The 23,750-nt window shown below is 40.0% G+C and overlaps 1 protein-coding gene across 1 annotated transcript in view; it reads left to right on the top strand.

Moving 5' to 3' along the window:
- LOC125322946 (cadherin-23-like) overlaps positions 1-23,750 on the top strand; it is a 41,634-nt gene that overhangs the window by 14,957 nt on the left and 2,927 nt on the right. The window contains exons 15-40 of the mRNA XM_048297376.1: positions 714-847; positions 1,842-2,786; positions 3,771-3,896; positions 4,031-4,288; positions 4,597-4,695; positions 4,797-4,969; positions 5,909-6,057; positions 6,964-7,271; positions 7,881-8,150; positions 9,321-9,458; positions 10,249-10,465; positions 11,097-11,255; positions 11,669-11,820; positions 12,935-13,103; positions 14,012-14,220; positions 15,602-15,781; positions 16,375-16,594; positions 17,601-17,737; positions 18,421-18,564; positions 19,664-19,908; positions 20,388-20,497; positions 21,210-21,344; positions 21,500-21,636; positions 21,815-22,012; positions 22,349-22,443; positions 23,520-23,675. Of these exons, the coding sequence (XP_048153333.1) occupies positions 714-847; positions 1,842-2,786; positions 3,771-3,896; positions 4,031-4,288; positions 4,597-4,695; positions 4,797-4,969; positions 5,909-6,057; positions 6,964-7,271; positions 7,881-8,150; positions 9,321-9,458; positions 10,249-10,465; positions 11,097-11,255; positions 11,669-11,820; positions 12,935-13,103; positions 14,012-14,220; positions 15,602-15,781; positions 16,375-16,594; positions 17,601-17,737; positions 18,421-18,564; positions 19,664-19,908; positions 20,388-20,497; positions 21,210-21,344; positions 21,500-21,636; positions 21,815-22,012; positions 22,349-22,443; positions 23,520-23,675 (5,263 nt within the window). The remainder of the gene's footprint in view (positions 1-713; positions 848-1,841; positions 2,787-3,770; positions 3,897-4,030; positions 4,289-4,596; positions 4,696-4,796; positions 4,970-5,908; positions 6,058-6,963; positions 7,272-7,880; positions 8,151-9,320; positions 9,459-10,248; positions 10,466-11,096; positions 11,256-11,668; positions 11,821-12,934; positions 13,104-14,011; positions 14,221-15,601; positions 15,782-16,374; positions 16,595-17,600; positions 17,738-18,420; positions 18,565-19,663; positions 19,909-20,387; positions 20,498-21,209; positions 21,345-21,499; positions 21,637-21,814; positions 22,013-22,348; positions 22,444-23,519; positions 23,676-23,750) is intronic.

The raw sequence follows: 23,750 nt of genomic DNA, 5'->3' as shown, positions 1-23,750 counted from the left end.
CATGTGAAATAACATATATATATATATATATATAATCACATCTTCCTTTAACTTACTGATTGCTGTTGCACAGCATAGGAAACAGAAATTCAGGCAGAAGTCAGAAATTTATAACTCACTCATTAGTTAATAAGGAGTAAAAGGAAAATAAAATGTGCTGAGGAATTTGGTCTTTATTTGCACATCCATGTGGGTAAACTGGAGATGCCAAATCCATTTTTAGGATGACCAGCATAAACAGCATTTCCTTAGCCACAGTTATGGGGGGTTTCTTTGATTTAAAAGAATAACAGAGAACTCGGTGAACATTCATGACCTGAATAAGGGCAGAAATAAATGTAACCTTGGAATGGCATCCCACTCCTGGTATAATGAGAATACAAAGTGGTTTTCAGCCTTGTGGTTTTTCCATTATTTGGTCAATATGAGCTCTGTGTCTTCAAATTTAGGGTCACGTGGATAAAATGGGTACTGGGGGGAAATATGGGTACAAAAGGGATTCCTCAGTCCATCCTTTGTCTGTGGTCTTGCTGAGGACCTCTGAGGCAGTACTATAACAGTAGCACTAAAGATTAAAAATTTTTAAAGAGGCAGTACTATAACAGTAGCACTAAAGATTAAACATTTTTAAAAAGGCAGTACCATAGAAGAGTGTATTTTTTCGGGGGAGTATTCTGTGCATCTGCTGGGAAATTGTTTCCTTTTGCTTGCAGGTGGGACAGTTCCAAGAAGTTCATCAGTGCCAGTAGAAATCTTTGCAGTTGGAGATTCCAGACCACGGTTTATTCAGAAAACATACAATGTGTCTGTGGAAGAAGAGCTGGTTGCTCCTGTTGAAATAGTACAAGTAAGAACTTTATCTCTATATAGGACAGGGCAGCTCTAAGAAAATCCTGTAATAGATGTGCTCTAAATATCCATACCTCCCTGAGCTATGGAGAGCTAGATACTGTGTGCTCTACATAGCAAGCTTCACATGCACTACTGAGTACATCCCTCAGATGAAGTTTATCACCAAGGTGGGTTTGTTTCCAGTTAAACCTTTGCAAACATTTAAACAGCATCAGCTACCATTTAACACTAAAAAGAAAACAAACCCAACCCCCCTAATTAAACAAAATGAACCCCAGAACTGCTTGAGAAAGTAAAGTTTTGTGCGTAGCCCTCTGTTGACTTTGGACACCCTCCAAAGGGTTTAGTGGCTCAAAGCTTGGGCTAGGCAATATTCCCTTATCTCTTGGTGATAAATCTAAAACCCTGTGACATGATATGAGAATCCCCACCAGAGAAAAGTCATAAAGGCATTTTCAAAGAAGGCCCTAGAACTTGCTCTTCATTTTGATCAAAAATGCTCAGATAAGCGGAGCGCCAGAATGCACCGTGATTGCTCCTTCTTGGATGAAAGTCTGAACACACATGGGAGGCCTCATAGCAAAGCAGCGAGAATATAATGTGTTTTAGGGTTTTGATTTATAGACATCTTGAGTTAATTTTCCCCCTTTTTTCATATAAAGAAAGGCAGAACCAAAGGTTAAAGTTCAGTCTGTTATTTTATTATGTATTATATATATTCACATTTCAATAAAAGGCAGTCCTCTCTGCATTTTTCCTGAAGCTTGATTTTTACTTCTTTTAAAGAATCTGTGAAGTTAACAAGTATCTGAATGAAAATTCATTAAAAGAAGTAAAAAATCAAGACACAGTATCAACCATAAGTTGATACCAATCCACAATATCAACCATAAAACGAGTCTGGACATAGTTAAAACAGCCATTCTTTTTTCAGACAGTGGTTTATGTGTTTTAATTCATTTATTGATAATATGCTGTATCTTACACAGGTAGACTATGAGGCTTTAAATCCCCACATACCAGTTGAGTTTCGAGTGCTGACAGAATCTGCTTCATTTGCCATCGATGACAAGGGAATCATCTCAACAAAAACCAAACTGGACTACGAATCCCAGAGAAATTACACTTTCAATATTTCCTTGTCAGATGGAAGCACTACTGACTATGCCACGGTGTTTATCAGAGTTACAGATGTCAATGATAACAGCCCCGTGTTTGGTACAACCAACACCACCATTGCCATTCCGGAGAATGAGCCGGTGGGAACCAAGGTCACCAGCGTGTCAGCCACAGATGCAGATGAGGGCTTTAATGGATTAGTGGTTTTCTCTCTGAAGGGCGGAGAAGGAAAAATGGATATTGACAGCTCCGGATTCATTTTGCTGGAAAAGGTGCTGGACAGAGAAGAACAAGGCTTCTATAACTTAACAGTGATTGCCAGTGACCAAGGCCAACCCGTGAGATCTACAGCGCTCAACCTGACCATCATCATCGATGATGTGAACGACAACGCCCCGGTCTTCTCATCGAGCAGGTATGAAATGAAGGTCCCTGAAGACCTAGAGCTGGGAAGTACCCTGCTGACACTGTCTGCTACTGATCGGGATGCTGGGCCCAACGCCCTCGTGACGTACCAAATTGTTGACCAGCAACCTCAAACCTCCTCCCCGGTGTTCCTTGTCAACCCAAGCACAGGCCAGCTCAGCCTGAACCAGCAGCTGGATTATGAAACCATAAATAAATTTGAAGTGAAAGTGGAGGCATCAGATGGAGGTCAGCCAAGTCTCAGCAATGAAACACTTGTAGTTGTTCACGTAGAAGATGTCAATGATAATCCACCAGAATTCAGTCAGGCAGCTTATGATGTGTTTGTGTTTGAAAACCATCAGAAGGGGAGTCCTGTCTACACATTCAGTGTTGCTGACAAGGACGAGGTAGGTACCAAATTAACCTCATCCTGATAAATCAAAATGACATGTTTTTTCTCTATTAATCTGCAAAAAAGCATAGTAGTAGATAGGCAAAAGGAGATTTCTTAAATGATTGGCACTAAGTATGTTTTGGGTCATGAAAACTTTGTCTTGCTCTCTCTGGAGCCAGCAGTAAAACCTCCCTAACCAAGGAAGTTAAGACCTTGTACGAAATAGTTTACTGGCTAGATCAGAGAAGATGGGGAGAGATTCTCTCCCACTGTATATGTGACCCAGGACAGGAAGTGTTGTTTGCTTCTGTGCATGTGCATATGAGATGAATGCATCACAGCAGAGAGAGACAGATTTTTTTTTTTTTAAATTCTGTCTTATTGCTTCTTTTGTCAAAATAATAGTTTCTGATTGAATGTTGCTCGGTAAACTAAACTTGGTAAACTTACCATTAGTTTCAGCTTAGACAGGAAATTTGTAACCCTGATAGAGTTGTTTCTTCTATAATAGGAAATTACAGAATTTCCCTCTGCTTTATAACAAGTGGTTTCTTTCTCCCCTCGTTTTATAAAGACATTTCACATGTAGCTGTGGCACTGGGGAGAAGCTTTGGAGGAAGAGGTTTCTGATTTGCAACATTACTCTTGCTCATGTCAGTTTTAAAGCAGCATAAATGCTCAGTTCATACTCCACTGAACTCTGTTTTGCTGCCCTGTGCATCATGGGGATAAGTCTTGGAGAGCTTTTGGGAGAATGTGTAGGACCCAAATAGAGAAGCCCGCAAGTGCTTCCACATACCCCAGTTCCTGTTTGCCAAAGAAACCTATTATTCCAATAGCTCAGGGTGCAGGATTTCATTTATTAAACCTGGCAAATCATTTGTACTTCTGTAATGAGAAATCTTATAAAAATGTCAGGTATTAGTATTAATAAGATTATTTTTTGAACTTAAATCTTAATAATTTTAAACTTACATGAACAATGTTTTCTTTTTAGGCTGGCTTTTCTCAGGGATACTTTATTCACAACAGCACTTCATTTACTGTGGATGTCCCTGGAACACTTTCATTAAGGAATGACACAGAACTGGACAGGGAGACTACATCTGGATTCACTTTACAAGTAAATTTGGAGAGAGACTTTGCAGCTTTGGCTCATCTCTGCTTTGTTCCCTTGAATGCCTTTTTATATCTTTATGAGTGGTTGAAATGGCAATGTAGTCAACTACAATTCCATTTTTTTTCTTACTTTGTCAGGTATGGGCTGTTGATAATGTAATAAATGGGCTTAATTCAAGTGCCTTGTTCCACATCACTGTTCTGGATGTCAATGATAACAACCCTGAGTTTCAGAATCAGCCATACAGCTTTGAGGCTCTGGAAGGGGAATACAGGTTGGATAACCCCACTAGAGTTGGACATGTGACTGCCACCGATGTGGATGAGGGAGAGAATGCACGAATTACTTACTACTTGTCAGCTGAGGATGGGGATAATCCATGCAGCATCCAGCAGGTAAGGGTTTGGGTATGCTGAAAGCAATATTTAGATACTGCTGTTCATGAAGTGACTTGGCATAGTAAGATACATCAGGTGAAAAGGAGTAGGCAATACCATTCTAGTACACATCCAAACCAGCACGTGCCCTGTAGGTTGGAAACACATGTTGATACTCAAAAACTAAGACGTTCCTGGTCAGGTGTTGCTTGGAATGTGGACTAGTCCAAAGGAAAACAGATTATTTCAATCCCTCATCCCTTTTGAGAATTCAGTGTACAAGAGTTCTCAAAATGATCTGTGCATTGAACCACTGCCTTCTCTAGGATGGAACCATTGTGGTTACTGGCTCTGTAGACCGAGAAAGTAAAGACATGTATGAGCTGCTCCTGGTGGCATCTGATAATGGAGTGCCTCCAAGGCAGGTAAGGAGTAGCAAGTTATGCTTTATCTGAACTCCCTTTCATTTGTCCTCTTAAGTGCCTGTGCATTTTCTAACTCATGTTTTTCTCCTGTCACACCCCAGAACTTCACACACGTCAGCATCCAGGTGTTAGATGTGAATGACAATGCTCCTCAGTTCACAAGGGCACAGTACTCAGCCAGTGTCCATGTGGCAACAGCAAAGGAAGGGGAGTTTGTCCTGTCAGTGTCTGCCACTGACCTCGACCTTGGGAACAACGCTGTCATTTCATACAGGTACATTTCTGTGAGGTTAATAAGTACCTGTTGGAAGAGAAACAGAGAGGTATTTTTATTGATCTTAAGAAGGATAAGATCTCTTCAAAAATATTTTACAAGCGCTATAGTCAGTTATGATTTCTATGCTTAGGAAGAATTACAGTCATTACTGGGTGTTTTAGAGCTTATCAAATCATGATGATGTCATAAGAGAAGGCACGACCAAATGATAAACTGGCAACAAAAACCCACAGCCAAGATTTGTTTGAATTTCTGAAATTCTGAATAATACATTGGAGTTTCTGGGTAGGAAGTAAATGAATCTCTGACTCTGTGCATATCTTCTGTTTGCTAGGAGGAGGAGATAAGAAATTAACTTCTTTAATGCACTGTGCTTAGAAAAACCAGTGGAGAAAGAGATTTCTATGAGCCCTAAATCTTGGAAAATACCAGGATACCTTGAGGTGAAAAGCATCGATTGAGAAGGACAGGCGAATGAGCAGTAAACTTGTGGACGTTTAAAGCTACTGCCTTGAAAGAGGCTCTTTCTAACTATGAGATGGCATTCTGCCTAAAACACATTACTTGTGAGCAATCCAGTTATCTGTGAGAGTTCAGAGAACACCAGGAATTAGCAGGCCTTCAGATCAACGTCACTTGGGTTTCTCCTGCTGCTGAATATGCAGCTGAGTGTGCAAGATCTGCCTTCTCCTAGTGGGGACATCAAAGCCTTGGGGTATATGGGAACTGAAGGCATGAATGCTGTACATTTTCATGATGGAAGACCTACTTGGAAGTAAAAGGCCAATATATTTTAGGCTAAAGACAGCAATTAAAAGCTGCTCTTTACAAATAGGCAAACATTGTCTGTTGAGTGCTCCTTACAGAGGTAGCACTAAGTAGATGGCACTTCCAAGGACATTAATATGAATGCTCTCCTGGTTGCTCTTTAATCAGCCTCATGAACCATTCTGATGATTTCCGTATAAATGATGGCACTGGAGAAATCACCCTCAGCAGCAACCTGGACCACATCACAGCTGACACAGTTGTTACACTGACAGTTGTTGCTACTGATCATGGAGTTCCTCAGCTTACCTCAAGTGGTAAACCACCTTTTACCCTTTTTTCTTTCTTTTCCCACATAAACATAACCCCTGCACACATTTAAATTTGAAATTAATCCCATTGCTGTCAAGTCAAACTGAATTTAGGGGAAAAAAGACATGTTACATTTCAACAATGATGAATTCTTGCTCTTTGCCTTTTGATCTCCTCCAGGCCAATCATATTAACAGAAAACTTGGTTTTAGTAACCCTGGTTAGAAATTTTTTTTTTTTAAATTCATTTATTGCAGTTGTACTTATGGTACAAAAACCAGGACTCCATAGTTGTAGTCACTCCTAAAAGCTGTATTAAAATAATATTGATGACGTGTTTCTCTCTGTTTGTTCAGCTTTAAACAAACAGAAGCTGGCAAATCACCCTCAACTGAGTTTCTGTTCTTTCAAAAAATATTCAATCACGTAGTATTTTTTGTAACTTTTTCATGTGTTTTTTGGAGGTTAACTTTGATTTATTGTGAACAGGAGAAACAACTGATTTTCTTAAAATAGGACGAGTGGTCACAGCAGAAATTGCACTAGTGGGTTTATGTACATCCCTCCTCTCTTTTTACAAAGCAATTAAGGGTCAGATTTTTTAGGCATGTGAAGCACCTGCACATCCCATTACCTTCAGATTGGTGATCCTTGCTCTCCTGTCACATTGAAGCAACACTTCTGTCATCAGGGAAGTGAGGTTATTCTGGAAAACCAATTAGGTATAAAAAGCATCACATTTTGTGTTACATATTAATCTTTATTTCTATTGAGTCCTTTTTTCTTATCATTCCTCTTTCCTGTGTGGTATTTTCTATCATTTTCTACTGGTTCCTCAAGAGCTTAAGGAAACAGAGCATAGATCATGATGATTTTAGCAGTGACTTCACTATTTTAATTTCTTTCTTCAGTCTCTGTTACTCTCTACTTGCTGGTAAATGACACCAGCTTTGGACTGATTTTTGAGAGCTCCAGCTACGAGTTCAGCATTGAGGAAAACAAACCCTCAGGGACTGCAGTGGGCTCTGTGAAAGCTCTGACTGGAAGCATAGCTGTGCAAGTTGGGTACTCCCTGAAATCCCACTGGGACAAGTTCTCCATCAGTGACCAAGGAGACATCGTGGCTCTTGCCAGGCTGGATCGGGAGGAAGGAGACCTGTACAGCATCCTTGTGGAAGCTGTGGATTCTCTGGTGCCACCCAATACAGCTGTTGCTTTGGTATGGTAGATGTATTTCAAAATAGTTTTTATCAAGGAATATGAAATATCTTTTTAAAATATTACCAATCAAAAGTGTCTGCTGTCATGCAAATGTGAAGCTTTGAGAGCCTTCTATTTCATTTCCCATTTCTTATATCCTGAGGAGATATTACCATCTGGGGATATTGTCAACTTCACAGATTGTGTCACTGCCTGAGAGTTCCTTGTGAACAGTCCATAGCCAGAGAAACTTATTAACACCAAAACTGGTTCTGTGCATAGTTCTGTCAAATGCATGAGGTAGATGAGCCAAAAAGCCCCAGGTTATTAGTTCTGCTCATCTCTTCCAGTTAGAGTGTGCTATCTCACATATATGTTATCTTGCAGCTGAGAACAAAAAAACATTCAAATTGCAGAGGCTGTGAAAATGCTCAGATGCTGAAAAATGCTGAAGTTGTTATGTATCCCTTTGGGTTTTGTTCCTTGGTTTTTGGGTTTTTTTTTTTTTCTCTATGGGCTTCCCTGGACTAAAATGAATCAAAATTCTCCTTTGGACACTATTTCTACAGCTCAAACTTGTGTCTCTTTTCCCTTTTGTTTCCTTTTTTTTTTTTTTTTTTGAATATAGGTAACTGTGAGAGTTGAAGACGTCAATGACAACCCTCCAGTCTTCTCACCATGGATCCAAACTAATTTATCAGCTCCTGAGAATACACCTGATCTAGACTTGGGCACATTTTCTGCTACTGATCTGGATATAGGAGATAATGCACTTGTAAGCTACTCTCTGCAAGATGATTTTGCTGGAACGTTCCATATTAACAGTTCTACTGGCAAGCTGGTGACAAAAAAATCCTTAGACAGAGAAGTGATGGCCAGTTATGAATTGAAAATAATGGTAAGTTGGCAAATTTGATGCAAATTCACGGAATTCTCAACATTAAAAAAAGAGAAAATACTGAATCATCACAAGAAAGCCACTTAATCTTAGAGAATTCCATTAGAATTCATGAATGAATTTTGAGTGTTCCTTATGTTTTGTATGCAGAGCTCTGTTTTCTGCTCTGTAAATTGATATTAGTGAATAAATGACTTATGAACCCTAAATTTTAAAGGTCACAGTCACACAGCAGCTGACTGTGACATCTGCAAAGCATTCCTGGGTCCATTTTAGACCATACAGCTGCCTTGCCAATCCATGTTATTTGTCCCTTTCCCCTGTGTTTTTCATTTTCCAAAATATATCTCCTTAGATCTTTTTAAAAAGTACCTGAAATTAGATTTTTCAAGTAAAAAAAAAAAAAAAAAAAAGAAAGAAAAAGCATAAACTTTCATTCAATATCCATGAGGGTATCTATTTATTCCAGCTGATTTTATTGATTTTTACTGCTACTAATCAGATCAATTATTGTGCATACAAAGAAGTGTTCCAGCACTGGCCATCAAGTACAAATATATTTGAAGGACATTTTTACAGCTCAAAGAACCTGCAGAAGATATAGGGGAAATATACTAAAAATAGAGCAGTGTCTTCTGAAAAATTTCAAGTTAATAAAAGTGGACACTTTTCAAGACAAATTGAAAATCTGTGTATGTACCTACAGATTAGAATTTTCTATGGCAGATGTTTGTGCAGTGTAAAACTGACTGTGAATTTGCCACATACTGGATGCTCTTCACAACTTGCTTTGTAGGCACTTTAAACCCTCAAAATGCAAGGGATTTCCTCATTCTTTTAACTGCCACAGCACAGACATCTGTACATAGCAGTTTTGTGTTGATTAGTGCCACATCTGATCACGTGACATGTTTGATCTGCATCCAGGCTCGAGCTTTTGATTAATTGTTAATGAAATGAGGCAGAGCATGTGATGGGGTGAGGATACCAGCTGCAGGAAGATGTGGCAACTAATCAAGTACAGGGCTAGAGAAGTGTCACTGGGGGATAACTGGTCCAGCAGAAAGACTTCAGAGGCAAAAGTTCACAGTTTTTGGAGCAAAATTGAACTGGCAAAGTAAGCTTGTGTGAAAGCAGTGCTGTTTTTAATGACAAGTTGTTCCTTCACAGGCCACTGATTCTGGCAAACCACCACAATCTGCAAGCTTAGTTCTGAGCATCGCTGTGGAAGATGTGAATGACAACCCACCGGTGTTCCCCCAGAAATCCTACTCCGTGACCGTGAGGGAGAACGAGCCTCCGCACGTGGTGTGTGGCACTAAGAGTAAACAGCCTGCTGTGCACTTGTTCTCTCTCTGGGCACTTGGAAGGGGCAGTGATCTGTCATGGCTGTGCACTGGTGAAGGTTGCTTTGTACTTTGTGGGGCCTGTAAAATCACACAGCACATTTGCTTTGTATGACAGTGGAGTACCTGTCCCACTGATTCTTCCTAAAGCTCTCACAAAGAGTGAGAGCTGCTCCCCCTTTCCCTCCTGTCCCCAGCAGCGATGCCACACTGCACAGATGGAGTTTCCACAAGATCTATGGGCAACGTATTTTAAAGATGTTCAGTGCTGTAGGTGTTGTGCATATATCCAGCATCCCTCTTAAACTTTTCTGTACTAGAATCATGGAATGGTTTGGATTGGAAGGGACCTTAAAGATCATCTTGTTCCCAACCCTCCAGCCATGGACAAGGACACCTTTCTCTAGACCAGGTTGCTCAGAGCTCCATCCAGCCTGGCCTTTGAATACTTCCAGGAACAGGGCATCACAACTTCCCTGGGCAACCTCCCAGTGTATCCATTTCTGGCTCCATATCTGCCTTGCAGATGTGACCTAATGGTTTACAGGAATCAAGGGAAGAGGTATCACCTGACAATCCGTAACTGCCCTGCCACAAGCTGTGCCAGAATTCCAGCAGTGCAATTAATCAATTAATACGTAATTCAGTCAGTAAACACCTTATGGGTCAATACCAGTCTTGTGTGCAGGTTTTGCCACTCTTTGTTCTGTTCTAAACTTTTTTGTTTCTGACTTTTTTCCCTTTCATTTTAGATTTTGAGTGCAGTAGCCACAGATGAAGATATAGGGTACAATGCCATCATTCATTACACCCTAACTGGAGAGACGACTTCATTTCGTGTTGGAGAACTTTCTGGAGATATTGCAACCCTTCAGCCTCTGGACTATGAAAGTCATTCCCAGTATATGTTTATTCTGAAAGCTTTCAATCCTGGACAGCCACTTCTCCAGGACACAGCAAACATTACAGGTAGCTCTACTTCATCACAGGAAATGAACTTTCATTAACCTTAGGGAATATTTCAGTATGTGCAATTATGAGGCATAAACCAATACTAATGCAGTCTGCTAGAATAAATTATCAGAAATGATGATGTGATCTTTCCACTATAGCCAGACGAAATTTTTCTAAAAAAAAGTTTGTCATGTCAAAAATGAAGATTTTTCACACAAACTGACGTTATTTCCCTCAATATATTCACATTTTTTTTCTATTTTCTGAGAACCTACTGACATTTTGATTGAAAAGGTTTCCAAAAACATAATTATGGGGTTTTTCTGCTTTTATACAGAAGGGCAGTTTCTAGGGTGATAAACAGTGTTGACAGTGATTTTTAGTGTTGTGAAAATAACAGTGCTTGATTTGCTGGCTTTTTTTCCTTAAAAACACGAAATAAATTTGTTCTGTTAGGGAAAAAAGACATAAAGATTTCTGTGTAATTGGTATCCTAGCTTTTGGCCAGCCCTACTTTTGATCAGGATGACTGGATATATTCTCATTCAGAGGAGCTGTGTTGGTTTATATTAGCTGAAAAAAAAAACCAAAAACAACTTATAACCTTTTTAGGTAAAACTCACCAAATGTGACGATTCTTTCTCAGTTACTGTGGAAGATGTCAATGAAGAAGGACCCATGTTTGACCAGTCCTCATATTACAAGATCCTTCTAGACAATTCTACAGCTGGCACACTGGTAGTAGATATCAATGCAAGAGATGAAGGCAAGGGTTATGATGAAGGCATTCTCTACAGTATTTCAGGTATGTTAGAAAAAGGTCTTAGGGCTGTTTATTACTGGGATACTTGATATGCTAAACCAAGCTGTGTGACACCAGAATGAGAGAGAATGGTCATAAAATGAACTGGTAGGCTCTGACTGGATAGAAGGGGTAAAAAATCCTCTGTGAGGATCAGTAATTACTGAACAGGCTGCTCAGAGAGGCTGTCCTTGGAGGTTCTCACCTGATGGATCAAAACCTTGAACAACCTGTGCTGAATTCACTCCTGGCCATGTTTTGAGCCAAGAGGTTGGACTAGAGGGGGTGTCTTGCTCCAAATCACATGTTCAAATTAGGATTTCAACCTGTCTCTCTTTTGTCCTGGGCACACACTTCGGTCACTTGTCTCTGCTGGTTCCAGGGAACATGTCCACCACTTCTTTTTCTACTTTCAGGTGGAAACTCAGAAGGCCTCTTCAGTCTTTCCAGTGCCACAGGAGAACTCAGGTTAACAAGAGATTTATCCAAACAAACTGTTCCCCTGTATTACTCCTTGAACGTCACCGCTACGGATTCGGGTCTGCCGCCTCTTTCAACCTCTGTAAAGGTACTAAAATTTATACCGTGCACTGTTTGCTGCACAGCTGATTCCCCAGATTGTTTTATTCTAAACTGAGCATAACTGCACCAGGAAAGGGGTGTTAATGAGGCAAAACTATGCAAACCAGGAATCAGAATGTCAGGGATTCATTTCTGCTTCAGGCTACAAGGTAACAGTTACCAAGTTATGCTGCCCTAGCAATTGCTGGCACACCACCCAAAATGGTTATGATCATTCCATTTCAGAAAAGACAGACAGAAGCTTCAGGCTGTGAGGGAGGAGGATTAGAGCAGGGGAGACTTCTGTGCAAGGTCAAAGAGTGAGGCAGCCAGAAAGGATGTAATGGAAGTATGTGATAAATAAACAGGAGATGACAAATAAAGTGTTCCTGTTAATTTTCCTATAATGTAAGATAAAAAACATTTCTAAATTGAAAAGTGACAAATGTAAATATGATTAAAAAAATTATTTTTACACAGTGCTTCTAACTTGCTGGTGATCTTTTGCCACTAAATATCACAGCAGAACTAAAAAAAGAACTAGAAATCTATATGGATAAAGACATAGAAAATTACCTTCAACAACCTTAAAATGTAGACTTACAAGCCATCATTCTTCAGAGGACTGGACAGCAGCTGTCTGGCAACAGTTAGAAATAAACTATCTTTACTTTTGTGAAGCAGTAGGCACTATTTATTTACAACCTATCACCTTTTTTTAAATCTAAAAATCAGTTATAATAGTTCTAAAATACTGTACGTGAAAGCTCCTGCTCTGATTATACCCTCTCCAGTGGAAGACTGGAGCTGAATGCATCTGTCTGAGAGCATCTCTCTGAGAGCTGCTTAGTTAAACAAGTCCTTTGAAATGTGCTGTAGGTGAGGAACTGGAATCCCCCTCTGCATTTAGCAGAGCACCCAGGTGAACCTAAACTGATAAGGCTGCTGGCCTTTTCCACCAAGATTTGCTGTCTTCAGGGCAGTGTGAAAGTCGGCACTCAGCAATCCCAGGCTTTTCCTCACTGGCCGAGACCTGGACTTGTGCTGTCTCACACCTCAGTAGGAAAGTTTTTGCTAAAGCTGAAAACATAACCCCCATGGCCATGTCCTTTTCTCTGCAGGTGTCAGTCATGATAGCTCCCATGGATGTCTCCTTCCCAGTATTCGTGGAAGAAGCCTATCACCCTGCCCCTCTGTCAGAGAAGACACCCCCAGATACATTTGTTGTAGAGATCAGTGCCTTGTACAAGCTCCCTGTGAACTACAGCATTGCCTCTGGAGATGAGAAGGGTGAGCCCTTGATGTGGAATAACGGGAAGAGGGGGTGTGAAACAACGAGCACAGCACTGGGCTTTGGGATTGTTTCTTCTCTCTCCTTTTGCTCTCATCTCAGTTCCACAGCCATTAATGCTGGATGTGAATGAACCCAATGTACCACTTTGATCTGCATCAGCTGCACATGATTGAATTCCTGTCACAGCAGCACCAGCCACGTGATCCAGGGCTGGCTTCACCAGCTGTGCACTGTGTCTGCTGCAGGCAGATCAGGTGGTACCTGGTCAGGAATAAAGTTACTCTGGCTGGAGAAAAAATAACTAATAGCACAAAAACTTCTAGTAGAAAAACGAACTCAGCAATGTTTTCTTAACAAATGTGAGCGCCTAGAGTAAGTTTACCTGTGGTCAAGTGCGTCACTGCTTTGTCACATGTCTTTTTTTACTAAATATAGAGCTGATTTTAATCTATCATCAAACAGCCAATCTGTATTTCAATTTTGTAAAGTGTTCTATATGAAGTTGTGATCTTGAAGTTAGTTGCAAAATTCCTCATCTTCGTTAAGAACAGGACTTCTTAGGAAATATAAAAATTTCTAACTGAAACAGGGGCAAATAATCTCTCACTGTTTCAGAGGAAGGTGAAGACCTGACTGGAGAGTGGTGGACTGAATTTTCTCCCCTTTGGTTCCCATCTGTCCTTCTGAATTGTTTCTTTTTGGTAATTACAGACCTGGATATATCTGATGTTCTTGACAATCTTGTAAAAATGTTGAATTTCATTTTGTTCTTTGAAGAAAACTGTAACATACAGTATTCATGCAAATAATGTATATTTTTCATTGGAGGATTCATATCTTCAGTTTCAGCTGATAAAGTCATAACCAGAATAATTTCTGGTTGATTTTTTTTTTTTAAAAACAGGATATTTCATTATCCATTCATCCAGTGGTATCATAAAAACAAGTAAGAATCTAGAAGTGGAAGATTTTCCAGTAAATTTCAAGGTACGAGCAACAGACTCATCTAATGCTACTATATTTAATGAAGTTGAAGTGAAAGTGGAAGTTATCGATGAAAACAATTTCCCTCCAGTTTTCCCATCTTCTCTACTAGAAGAGAGATTGGCAGAGGTAAGAAAATGTCATCCAAACTGAATCACAAAAATAAGTCTTCAAAATAATAATAATAAAAATAATCTTTTGTTGAGTATACAAGTAAACCTTCTGGAAACGGGCAGACTTGCTGTTCTGTTCTACCACATGATGTTGTGAGGTTTATTTCAAGCTGAAAATCCCAATACACAAGAATGATCTAGAAATGTGGACCAATTGAAGGGAAAGTGAATCTTTCTAATAAGGGGCTCCATGAAGGAAGAACTACCACTCCATTTTGAATATTTTTACATAGAGAATATTCAGGTGCATTCAAAATCTATTGGATGTGCTGGGCACCTCACAGGCTCTCACTCAGCCTTTTTTAAGGGAGCTTCATGCAGAGAAGTAGCAGGGGAAAGTCTCTAATTTAGCCATACTTCTCCTCTTGCTCACATCCAATCTGTTGTGATTTTGCTGCCACAAGTGATCAGCAGCAGAGAACAAGCCAGATTTCAGTCAGATTTTCAGACGTTGTGGTTCTCTACAGAAGAAGCCACAGCATTTAAATATGCAAAAGCATCTTGCTCAACATTTCACTCTTCAATTTTCAAGCAACACTTTAATCTGCTGGTTGCTTTTTTAAAAAAAGCAGCACATTGATCATGTTAGCATTTTATAGAGCACATCCCTTGCCTTTGAGATCCCCAGCTGATGCACACACGTTCTCAATAGCAGCCACAACTGACTTAAAATCTAGTCCATTTCTACCACCGAGTTAAAAATAGGTTCACTTATTACACCTAATTTTAATATTCCCAGTTAGTTTAATGGAGGAGAACTAGAATCACATTTCCCAACCTTAAAAAATTGATTTCCATGTGAAATATTTACACAGTGGGAATTGCTGGATGCCCTGTTGGATCAAATAACTTGAGATCAGGTCTCAAATGGCCCTGCAAGTGAAACACTGATATCTTCTGTCAATCCTGGTGCAAATAACACTGTTAGAAAGGAAGAATTAGATTGTTTTGATAATTATCAGCCAAATAGTGTTCAGAAAGAAACGTGATTTTGGAGTTGAGAACACCCACTGAGTTTCATAGGAGAAGAGGCTGTTAAACAGAAATAACAGCAAGTCAGATGCTTGAGGTTAACATTTGGGCTGTTTGAAATCATTTTTCTTCCTGAAAATTGCAGCTGTGGGTAGAGACATGGGGGGAGGAAAACAGTTATTTTCTGTAAATTAGAGAAAGCAAGAGACTCTCTTACTGTGCTGAACAAGTTTTGTAATTTTGATTTTGAAGAGTCTATACTACTGTAAGTGGATGCAATATCTGTAACTTTGCCCCCTTTCACATAATTCAAGCAATTGCAGCAAAACAGTCTCTGAGAGCCTCATTTTTTACTTCCTCCACAGAATTTACCTGCTACTCAGATTGTGCAGCTGAAAGCTCAGGACAATGACACAGGTAGAAATGGTTTCCTAACATATGGCATTCTCAATGGACATGGACTAAAATTCTGGATAAATGAAACAACTGGAATCCTTTATTCCACTGCCCCCTTTGATTATGAAGAGGAACCTACAGAGTATCAGGTTTGCTTTAGATTCCTTAAATCTTCTTTATTCACAACTCTTTATCTTTCTCTTGGAAAACAGGTGACACTTGTGCTTTTGTTTAGCTGGATAATGCTTGAACATTTTCTGCACTGGTTTAGAATAGGAGCATCTCAAGGTGTGAGCCATTATTAAAACAAGCCACTGCCTTTTGACTATGATGAAATTCAAGCACAGCTCATTGTTCACCTGCCCTGCAAGCACTTCAACACGTGAATAACTAATTTCACAATGCCAGCTCGTGTATTCAGTACTGTCTGCTGCTTGAATCTGTGCTGGACCGAGAGCTTGCAGAGATGATTCTCAGTTAATCTTTTTGTTGTTGCCACTGCTGATATTTTTTATGATCTTATTTTGCTTCAAGCAAAAATACTGGTGAATTTGTTGGTTCTACATAGAAAGACTTTTTAAATTGACCCAAATACTCCTTAAGTTTTTAATCGTTATTTTGAGAACTGGACTTCACATTTCTAAGAATATTTCAAAGTTCAAAATTCACCAAGATACTGTTAATCCTTATGCAGGAACCTCTTTGTATGATTTCTCATTACCAATAACTGTGTAACTTACAGGTTGTGGTCTATGCTGAAGATGATGGAATCCTTGAGAAGAAGAGGGGTTACTGCACAGTTGTGATAAAGATCACTGATGTTAATGACTGGCCACCTGTGTTTGATCCAGTGCCTGACTTCAGAGTCAATGAAAACGTGCCTGTGGGATTCATAGTTGGAAAAATCACAGCATCAGACAGAGACACAGGAGACAATGCCTTTGTTCTATATAACCTCACAGGTAACAAGGAATTCTGTCACTGCACTGGCACTTTGTTGTCTATACAACTGCGAGGATAAATAACATGACCCATGTTATTTCCTAACCTCTTTCCATGAAAGCCAAGAAGGTTTCACTTTTACCGGGTTTGGAATGTTACTAACTTATGCTCATACAATTTTCAAACCAACTGAGTAGGAACTTTGCAGAGACTACAGATGTTTGTGCTTTTAATTGTATTCTTAATCCTGTTAAAAATCAGCTTTATAAAAAATCTTTAGCTACTTGACTGCCATAGCTGCAATCAACAGGAGAAATTTTGATGAAAAGAGACAATTTTCTGAATGAGGAATAAGGGCCTAATTCATCCCTGCCTTGTAGAACACAACAGAGATGGAAATTTAGACTACTTTGGACCAAAGCCTGCAGGGAGCTGAAATAGTTGGTTTAGTTGTAAGGACCATCAAAAGCAATGTGAATACAGTTTATATGGTTTTAGTCCTTTATTTCCAATATGCATACAAACTTAGAGCAAAACCAGCAGAAGTCACTGCCATGTCTGTTGGCAGCCACATCGATTTCTCTTTACATCTCTGGGTCACTCAGTCTGCCTCTGTTAGAGACAAAATAAATTCACACAACTCCTCTGAGAGGTCTTGGCAGGAGCACTGTGTTCATAACTACTGCAACCAGCAAACATGAGAGTGAGCCTCCAGAAGGTCAGAACACTGCACAAGTGCCTCAAAAAGTTGCACAGACCTGGAGAAACTTGTTCAACAGACTGACCCCAGAACACCAACTATCCATCACCAGGGTGATAGATGTCCCTGTAAAATTCATTAACCCATTCTCTTGGCTCATGTTTCAAATGCCCATCCACTCAAAATATTTCTGCATTATCTATCTGATACTTTTAAAAATTGTTTTAATGAGTTTAGGACACAAGTAAACATATAATTTAAGAGTGTAGTTAATTATGTGCTTCTAAGATGTATTAATGGATGATGTTTGTTTAAACCTATCTCAGGTGATGGAGAAAATATATTTGAAATAGATGAAATACAGGGCATCATTAAGATAAGGAACTCTCCAGACTATGAAACCATGAATAAACACAACCTTACAGTGACTGCAGTCAACAATAAATCTGCCCCTTTCCACAAGGTAAGAGACCATTACTGTAATGAACAGCGACCCTTCAGAGTGGATTTTGAACTATTGGGAAGGAGATCTATCCCAGACATTTACTGTGTGGAATAAATGAGTCACCTCATCATGTTTAGAGTCAGACTTTTACAGCCTTTAGCCACACTGAGTAGCAGTATACTTTCATTATGTGAAATACTTCAAAATTATGCATGGTAGGCTTTGACCCTGAATTGTTTGCTGACTGACCTGTGCTGGGGAACAGGAGTTTGCCTGCTGCTGTTACAACTGTAAGTGATGTGATAATTTTTTCATGGGAGAAGAATAATTTTCAGCAGATTGTTCTAGTTCTGCTGTATCTCTTTTATTTGAAAAGATATTAGACACTTATTTAACAGAACCAGAACAGGTGGGGCATCCTGAACTGCATGCAGGACATGTTGGTCTCCTAAACATCCTGTTCTTACTCATTCAGACACCTTTCAAGAAGTAGGATCCTACTGCAACACTGAATTCCTGCTTCTCCTGTTAAAATCCTGTAGTGATCTCTGATGTTGAGTTCACAAAATTAAACCCAAACAGCATTTCACTGCAGCGTTTTCAAAGATTGATTTATACTTTGTTGTATGTGCAAGGAAAAAACAATGCTAAATAAGAGATTCCAAATACTCTAAAATGCATGCCACCATTTTGTTTTCTAGACAACTACCCATGTCAGTGTTGCAGTGATCGATGAGAACGATAACGCCCCAGTGTTCTCCCAGAGCTCCTATTCCGCTTCCATAAACATGGTGAATCCTGTGGGTGCTCCTGTCATCACCGTGAGCGCCACCGACCGCGACCAGGTAACGCCTCCTGTTGGACCTGACACTGCTCTGCGCTGCAGCACAAACACATCCTGCTCCACTCTCTAGGCACGAAGCACCAAACGCAGCAGAAAGTGAATCCAGCTCTGGGAATTGGAAATTAGGAGTTTTGCTGGCTCTGCCTTGACAATGACATACTCCCTGGCTTTGGGCATGTTTCCTCAGCTGTGTTTCCTTTAATTTTTCCCTTTACTACGCAGAGCTGCACCAGTTCTTCAGAAGTATACAAGGACTGAAGCAATTTAGTGTCTCTGAAGTTATTAGAACTTTTGAGGTAGAAGAATCTGTAAAAACTGAACATCAGCTGCTCGAGCAAGGAAATGTCTGCTTGCCAAACTCCTCTGAAGTGTGGCACCCCAGCTAATTCTCTCCATTCCCATCTTTAAATGTAATTTTGCTTGATATATCTGTACTACACCCATCAAATAGTATCCAGGCACTGGCAGGGATATCCAGTAGTCAACCACATCGCCATGGCAACATCACTAGTAATTACATCATTTACAAGATGAAACATCTCAAAGTGACAACAAAATAGGTGTAGCAGGTGCCTTCCTGTTTCTTCACGCATAATTTTGGTTAGAATAGCTGCAGCTGTGGTACATTGCTGCAAATCATCTAACAGCCCTTTTTAAATCAGCCTTTTCAATGATCTTGTATAAAAAGTGAAATTGCCTTTGAAAATTGCTGAACTGTGGGAGGTCTGCATTGAGACTCCCATGAAACTCCTCCTTCAGCTGTGCAGAGTGGCACTTGTCCTCCCTGTGCCACCCTCACTACTCTGACTGTCCCCCTCTACACATCTAACTTATTTTCATTAGAGATCTTTTTGCCATGTTTTTACTGTCTAAATGACCAATTCATTGTGTATTTTCTTCTGCTTTGTGTTTGGGGTTTTTTTTGAACTGGCACCCATCCTACCATAGCTAACCTCACGTTTTCATTCTTAAAAGAAAAAAAAAAATCACTATTTTCAAAATAATTTCACTAGATGTTTTTTGGATCTCTTGTTTCAGTGCTTACCCTACCCTTCCAAACATACTCCCAGTTCCATGAGATTGTGTTCCTTTCATGGCAGGGGCAAAATGGCCTTATTGAATATTACATCCTCCCGGATCCTGGTGTGAGCCCGTTCTTCCTGATAGAGGATGTGAGTGAGGGGAAGATAATTACAACTGGAAACCTGTCTAGATCTGGAGAGATGCATTTAACAGTGATGGCAAAGGACAAAGGTTCTCCTCCTTTAAATGGCACTGCTGTGGTTACTCTGAACGTGTTTGACAACCGTCCATTCGTTCCTCACTTTAACAAAAGTGAGATCAGGTGAGGCTTTCACATCAAGTTATATAACTGGGATGTGTTCACCAGGTAGTGCAGAACATAGCAAAGTTGAAGGTAATTTTCATATTTTTCCATGCAGAAGAAAGGACATCAGTTTTGGGGTTTATTTAAGCAAAATATAGGAAATTCTGCTACGCTGGGGTTCTGTGAATGTGAATTGAGGCATTGCCTTTTATTTCTCTACTTTGCAGCTTTTATAAGCCAGATACTTTGTTCCTTTCCCCTTGCACACTATAAAACATTTTTCCTTAGGTTTTACTCAAGGATGACCCAAAATCTGGCTGGAAAACCAGGGTTTGCACTGCACTCTGAAAGTTGGGCAGATTGAGCAAACAACTGGGAGGTGGGGGCAAGATTTTCCACAGAGAACTCTCTTTAAAAGAGCTAAATTTCAGAGCCTGCCTGGGCAACAACTGTTGGCAAATTTAACATTGTGATTTATCATTTATTTCCTGCATTAGCGTTTCCGTTTCGGAAAACACAGGAGTGGATTATTTAATTTATGATTTTGCTGTGGTTGAAACTTCAGGAAAACCTATTGATTACACTGTTGTATCTGGCAATGAAAGAGGTGAGTACTATCCCCCTAATGAGTTAAAATAGCCAGGGGAACATCATAACCTGTCTTTTGCATGGCAGGTGCTGCTGTGCACAAGTGAGGAGACGGAGAGCATGGATAAACTTTTTTTTACAAAAAGGAGTACACAGAGAATTTCTTTCAGAGCTTTTCAGCATTGACTTTGCTGATCTCTGGCTTTAGAAAGGGTGGTAACTTGCTACAAAATGGGTTCCTTTAGTCTTAAACGATGATAATTTAGAGACTGGGGGAGCCAAAATAGAAAGTGCTGTAAACAAGCAGCTTCCTCCCTGCCAGTCACTTTTAGTCCATCATTTCCTTGCACTTATGTTAAGGCATCTGCCCTCCTGCAGCTCTTGCAGCTGTGCCCAGGCTCCACTTGGCCCACAACAAAGGAAGTGTGTAGAAACTGAGAGAAAACTTGGAAATACATAAAAAAAATGGAGTTGTGCAAGAAGAAGCTGCAATACTCCTTATTTGTGAAATAATGTGAAATTATTTTTCACATATGCTGTTCCTTTGCACGTTTAAGAGCTGTTTGGTGTGGGTTGGGCACCCAGCTGTGATGCCTTTGCTGTTTGGCCAGTGGAAGTGTTGAATTTCACATTGTTCAGAAACATCCCAAGAGCAACTAAGACACAAGAGATAGGAGGGGTACAAGTGAAATGGCAGCTGTAACAGCAAAAGTGCATGTTTTTCCTTTCAGGTCACTTTAGACTGGATCCTGAAAGTGGGGAGCTGAGAACAGCAGTGAATTTGGACTATGAGGAAGTTTCTCAGTATGTGATTTTAATTCAAGCAAACAAAAAAGTCTTCTCTGCTGCAGGAGCCCAGCGTTCAGGTAACTTTTTGCTTTGAATGACATTCCAGGGGAGCAATGGCCACGTGTCTTGTGTTTGCAACCCACACAGGAGTTGTGATTCTCTTTAACTTGTGAAGTTTGATATGAAAGGTGAAAAGCTGACAGTCAAGGTTGTTCACTTGTGTTTTTTCCAGGCCTGTTTGCTGAGAACGTGGCCATGCTGACGATCTCTGTGCAGGATGTGAACGAAGAGCCCGTGTTTTCCAGCAGCTCCTACTCTGCCCGCATTCCCAACTCTGTGCCCTACAAATATGCTGTCGTTACAGTCCAGGTAGAGTATTTCCTGTGCTCTTCATGAGGACAGAAATCCTGTGAAAGGTCTGGGTTTCTTTCACTGGGTTAAAGGAGCTCTTAAATCTGCTCTTGAGAGCTGAGTTTACTGGTTGAAGAGCAATGTGCAGTCTAAAAGCCACAAGCAGAGTGTCATAAACCACTTTTTTTAAACCCAGGCCACAGATCCAGATTCAGGAGACAATGGACTTCTGCTCTACAGCTTAGTCAGAGGCCAAACTGACGAATTTGACATCAATGAAAACACGGGACAGATTTTTACGGTTTCTGTAGCAGGAAAGACTGGAACATTTAATCTGGAAGTCCAAGCTGCAGACCAAGGCACAAGAAGACTCACAGCCTGGACAACAGTCAGTGTAAGGAAGATTTTTCTATATAATCCTGATTTATTTCCATGTCAAGATTGTAAACAAGAAGGGCTAAGTTTTTTTGGTAATGGCAAAACCAAAAAATTACTTAACACAGTCAATAGGGCTGTCAGCTACATGAATATTTACATACTAGAATTAAGATGTTGCCATTTTCATTGACATATAAAAATATGTTGGCACAAAAACTGATTTTTGGAGGACAGTTATTTTATATCTGAGGGTTTTTGTTATTGTTTAGTGGGTTGGTTGTTTGAGGGTTTTTTGATCAATCTATGAGAGGTACAAATGCTTTAGAAAATCTTACATGTGATTCTTTATTAGGTAACTGTTGATTCCAGTTCCAGCAGCAACATTGTGATGCTGATGCTTAGTCAGAAGATCAACGTGGTGGAAAGAAACAGTGCTGAAATACAAAGGTATTTTTGAAGCCATGAGTTTGTTCTGGTATAATTTCTAATGATAAATTTACAGTCCCTTTGGGATAGGGGTCTGACATCCTACAGGGAGCTGATACAGCCAGTGCCCAGGAAAAGCCAGGCCTTCAGTCTGATGTAGCTCAGAATAATTTGAGGGAATTCACAGGAATCCACCCATTTTTGCCTCGTAAGTTTTTGGCCTGAGCTGACAAATCCCAAAGAGGTCATTGGACTAGACAATTTCAAGAGGTTTCTTCCCACCTCAATGTTTGTGTCACTTTTAACTGCCTAAGGGTTTTCATGGATAGCAAGATAAAAATGTGGAGACACAGGACAGACACCACAAACCAAACCCACCATTGCTACAGGTGAAAATCCCCCCTCATGGCACAGCAGCAGAGCTTCTCCAGGACATCCCAGCCCTGCAGGAAACAGGGGATTAGCCAGTGATGTGTGATGGCCACCCAACAATTAAAACCATAATTGGGCCTTTTTAGCATGTTAACAAAGATGGAAGATCGGTTGTTTGGCCATACTTTGGCCATACTATTTACATTGGAAAGATGGAGTCCTGTGCTTATGAAGGGAATTCACTCTGAAGGTGGAAAAAATGACTTTATGTTGTCGCTGCTATTATGGACCAGTTTCTTGCTGGTAAAAATTAAATGGAAAACTTTGTTGGAAGCAGCTGGTGCTGATTGCTATCAGAATGATGGATTCACTGGGCCACTGGTCCAATCCAGCATGAAAATCTCTCTGGAAAAAGAGGAGAAAACAATGAGGATTATGAGACTAAATTTCCCTCCTCCCCACCTTTACTGTTTATAGTAATCTATAGATATTGTTTTCCTCTGCTACTCAACCATACAACAATTTTGGGCAAACAGCTTAATTCCTTTGCTGATGATAATCCTGCATTTTTACATGCTTATGTTAAAATACCTGCCAAGGTATTTTTAGTAGTATCAATTAATATCTGGCAAATGTTGTATTAAATACCACTTTATTTAATTTCTAGGGTAAAAGAACCTGTCATTGCCCAGTTAATTAAAAATGTTTTCTTCATATGATGCCAGGGTCCTGGAAGACAAACTTGGATGGAATGTCTACGTGGTTGATATTTCTTCCAAGGAGACTGAAAGAAAAGCAAGGAGCAGCACTGATGAAACCCAAGTAAAAATCATTGCTTTTGATGAGGCCCACCAGGAAGTACCTGCAGAAGATGTGAAAAGGTCTGTATGGCACAGTCTGCCCTCTGGGTGGCAGGGCTTATGCAGATAGGGTTTTTTAGAGTTCAGAAAGCTTTT

This window comes from Corvus hawaiiensis, chromosome 3, assembly GCF_020740725.1.
Source record: "Corvus hawaiiensis isolate bCorHaw1 chromosome 3, bCorHaw1.pri.cur, whole genome shotgun sequence".
NCBI lineage: Eukaryota > Metazoa > Chordata > Aves > Passeriformes > Corvidae > Corvus > Corvus hawaiiensis.
This window is presented reverse-complemented; position numbering and strand designations above follow the sequence as displayed.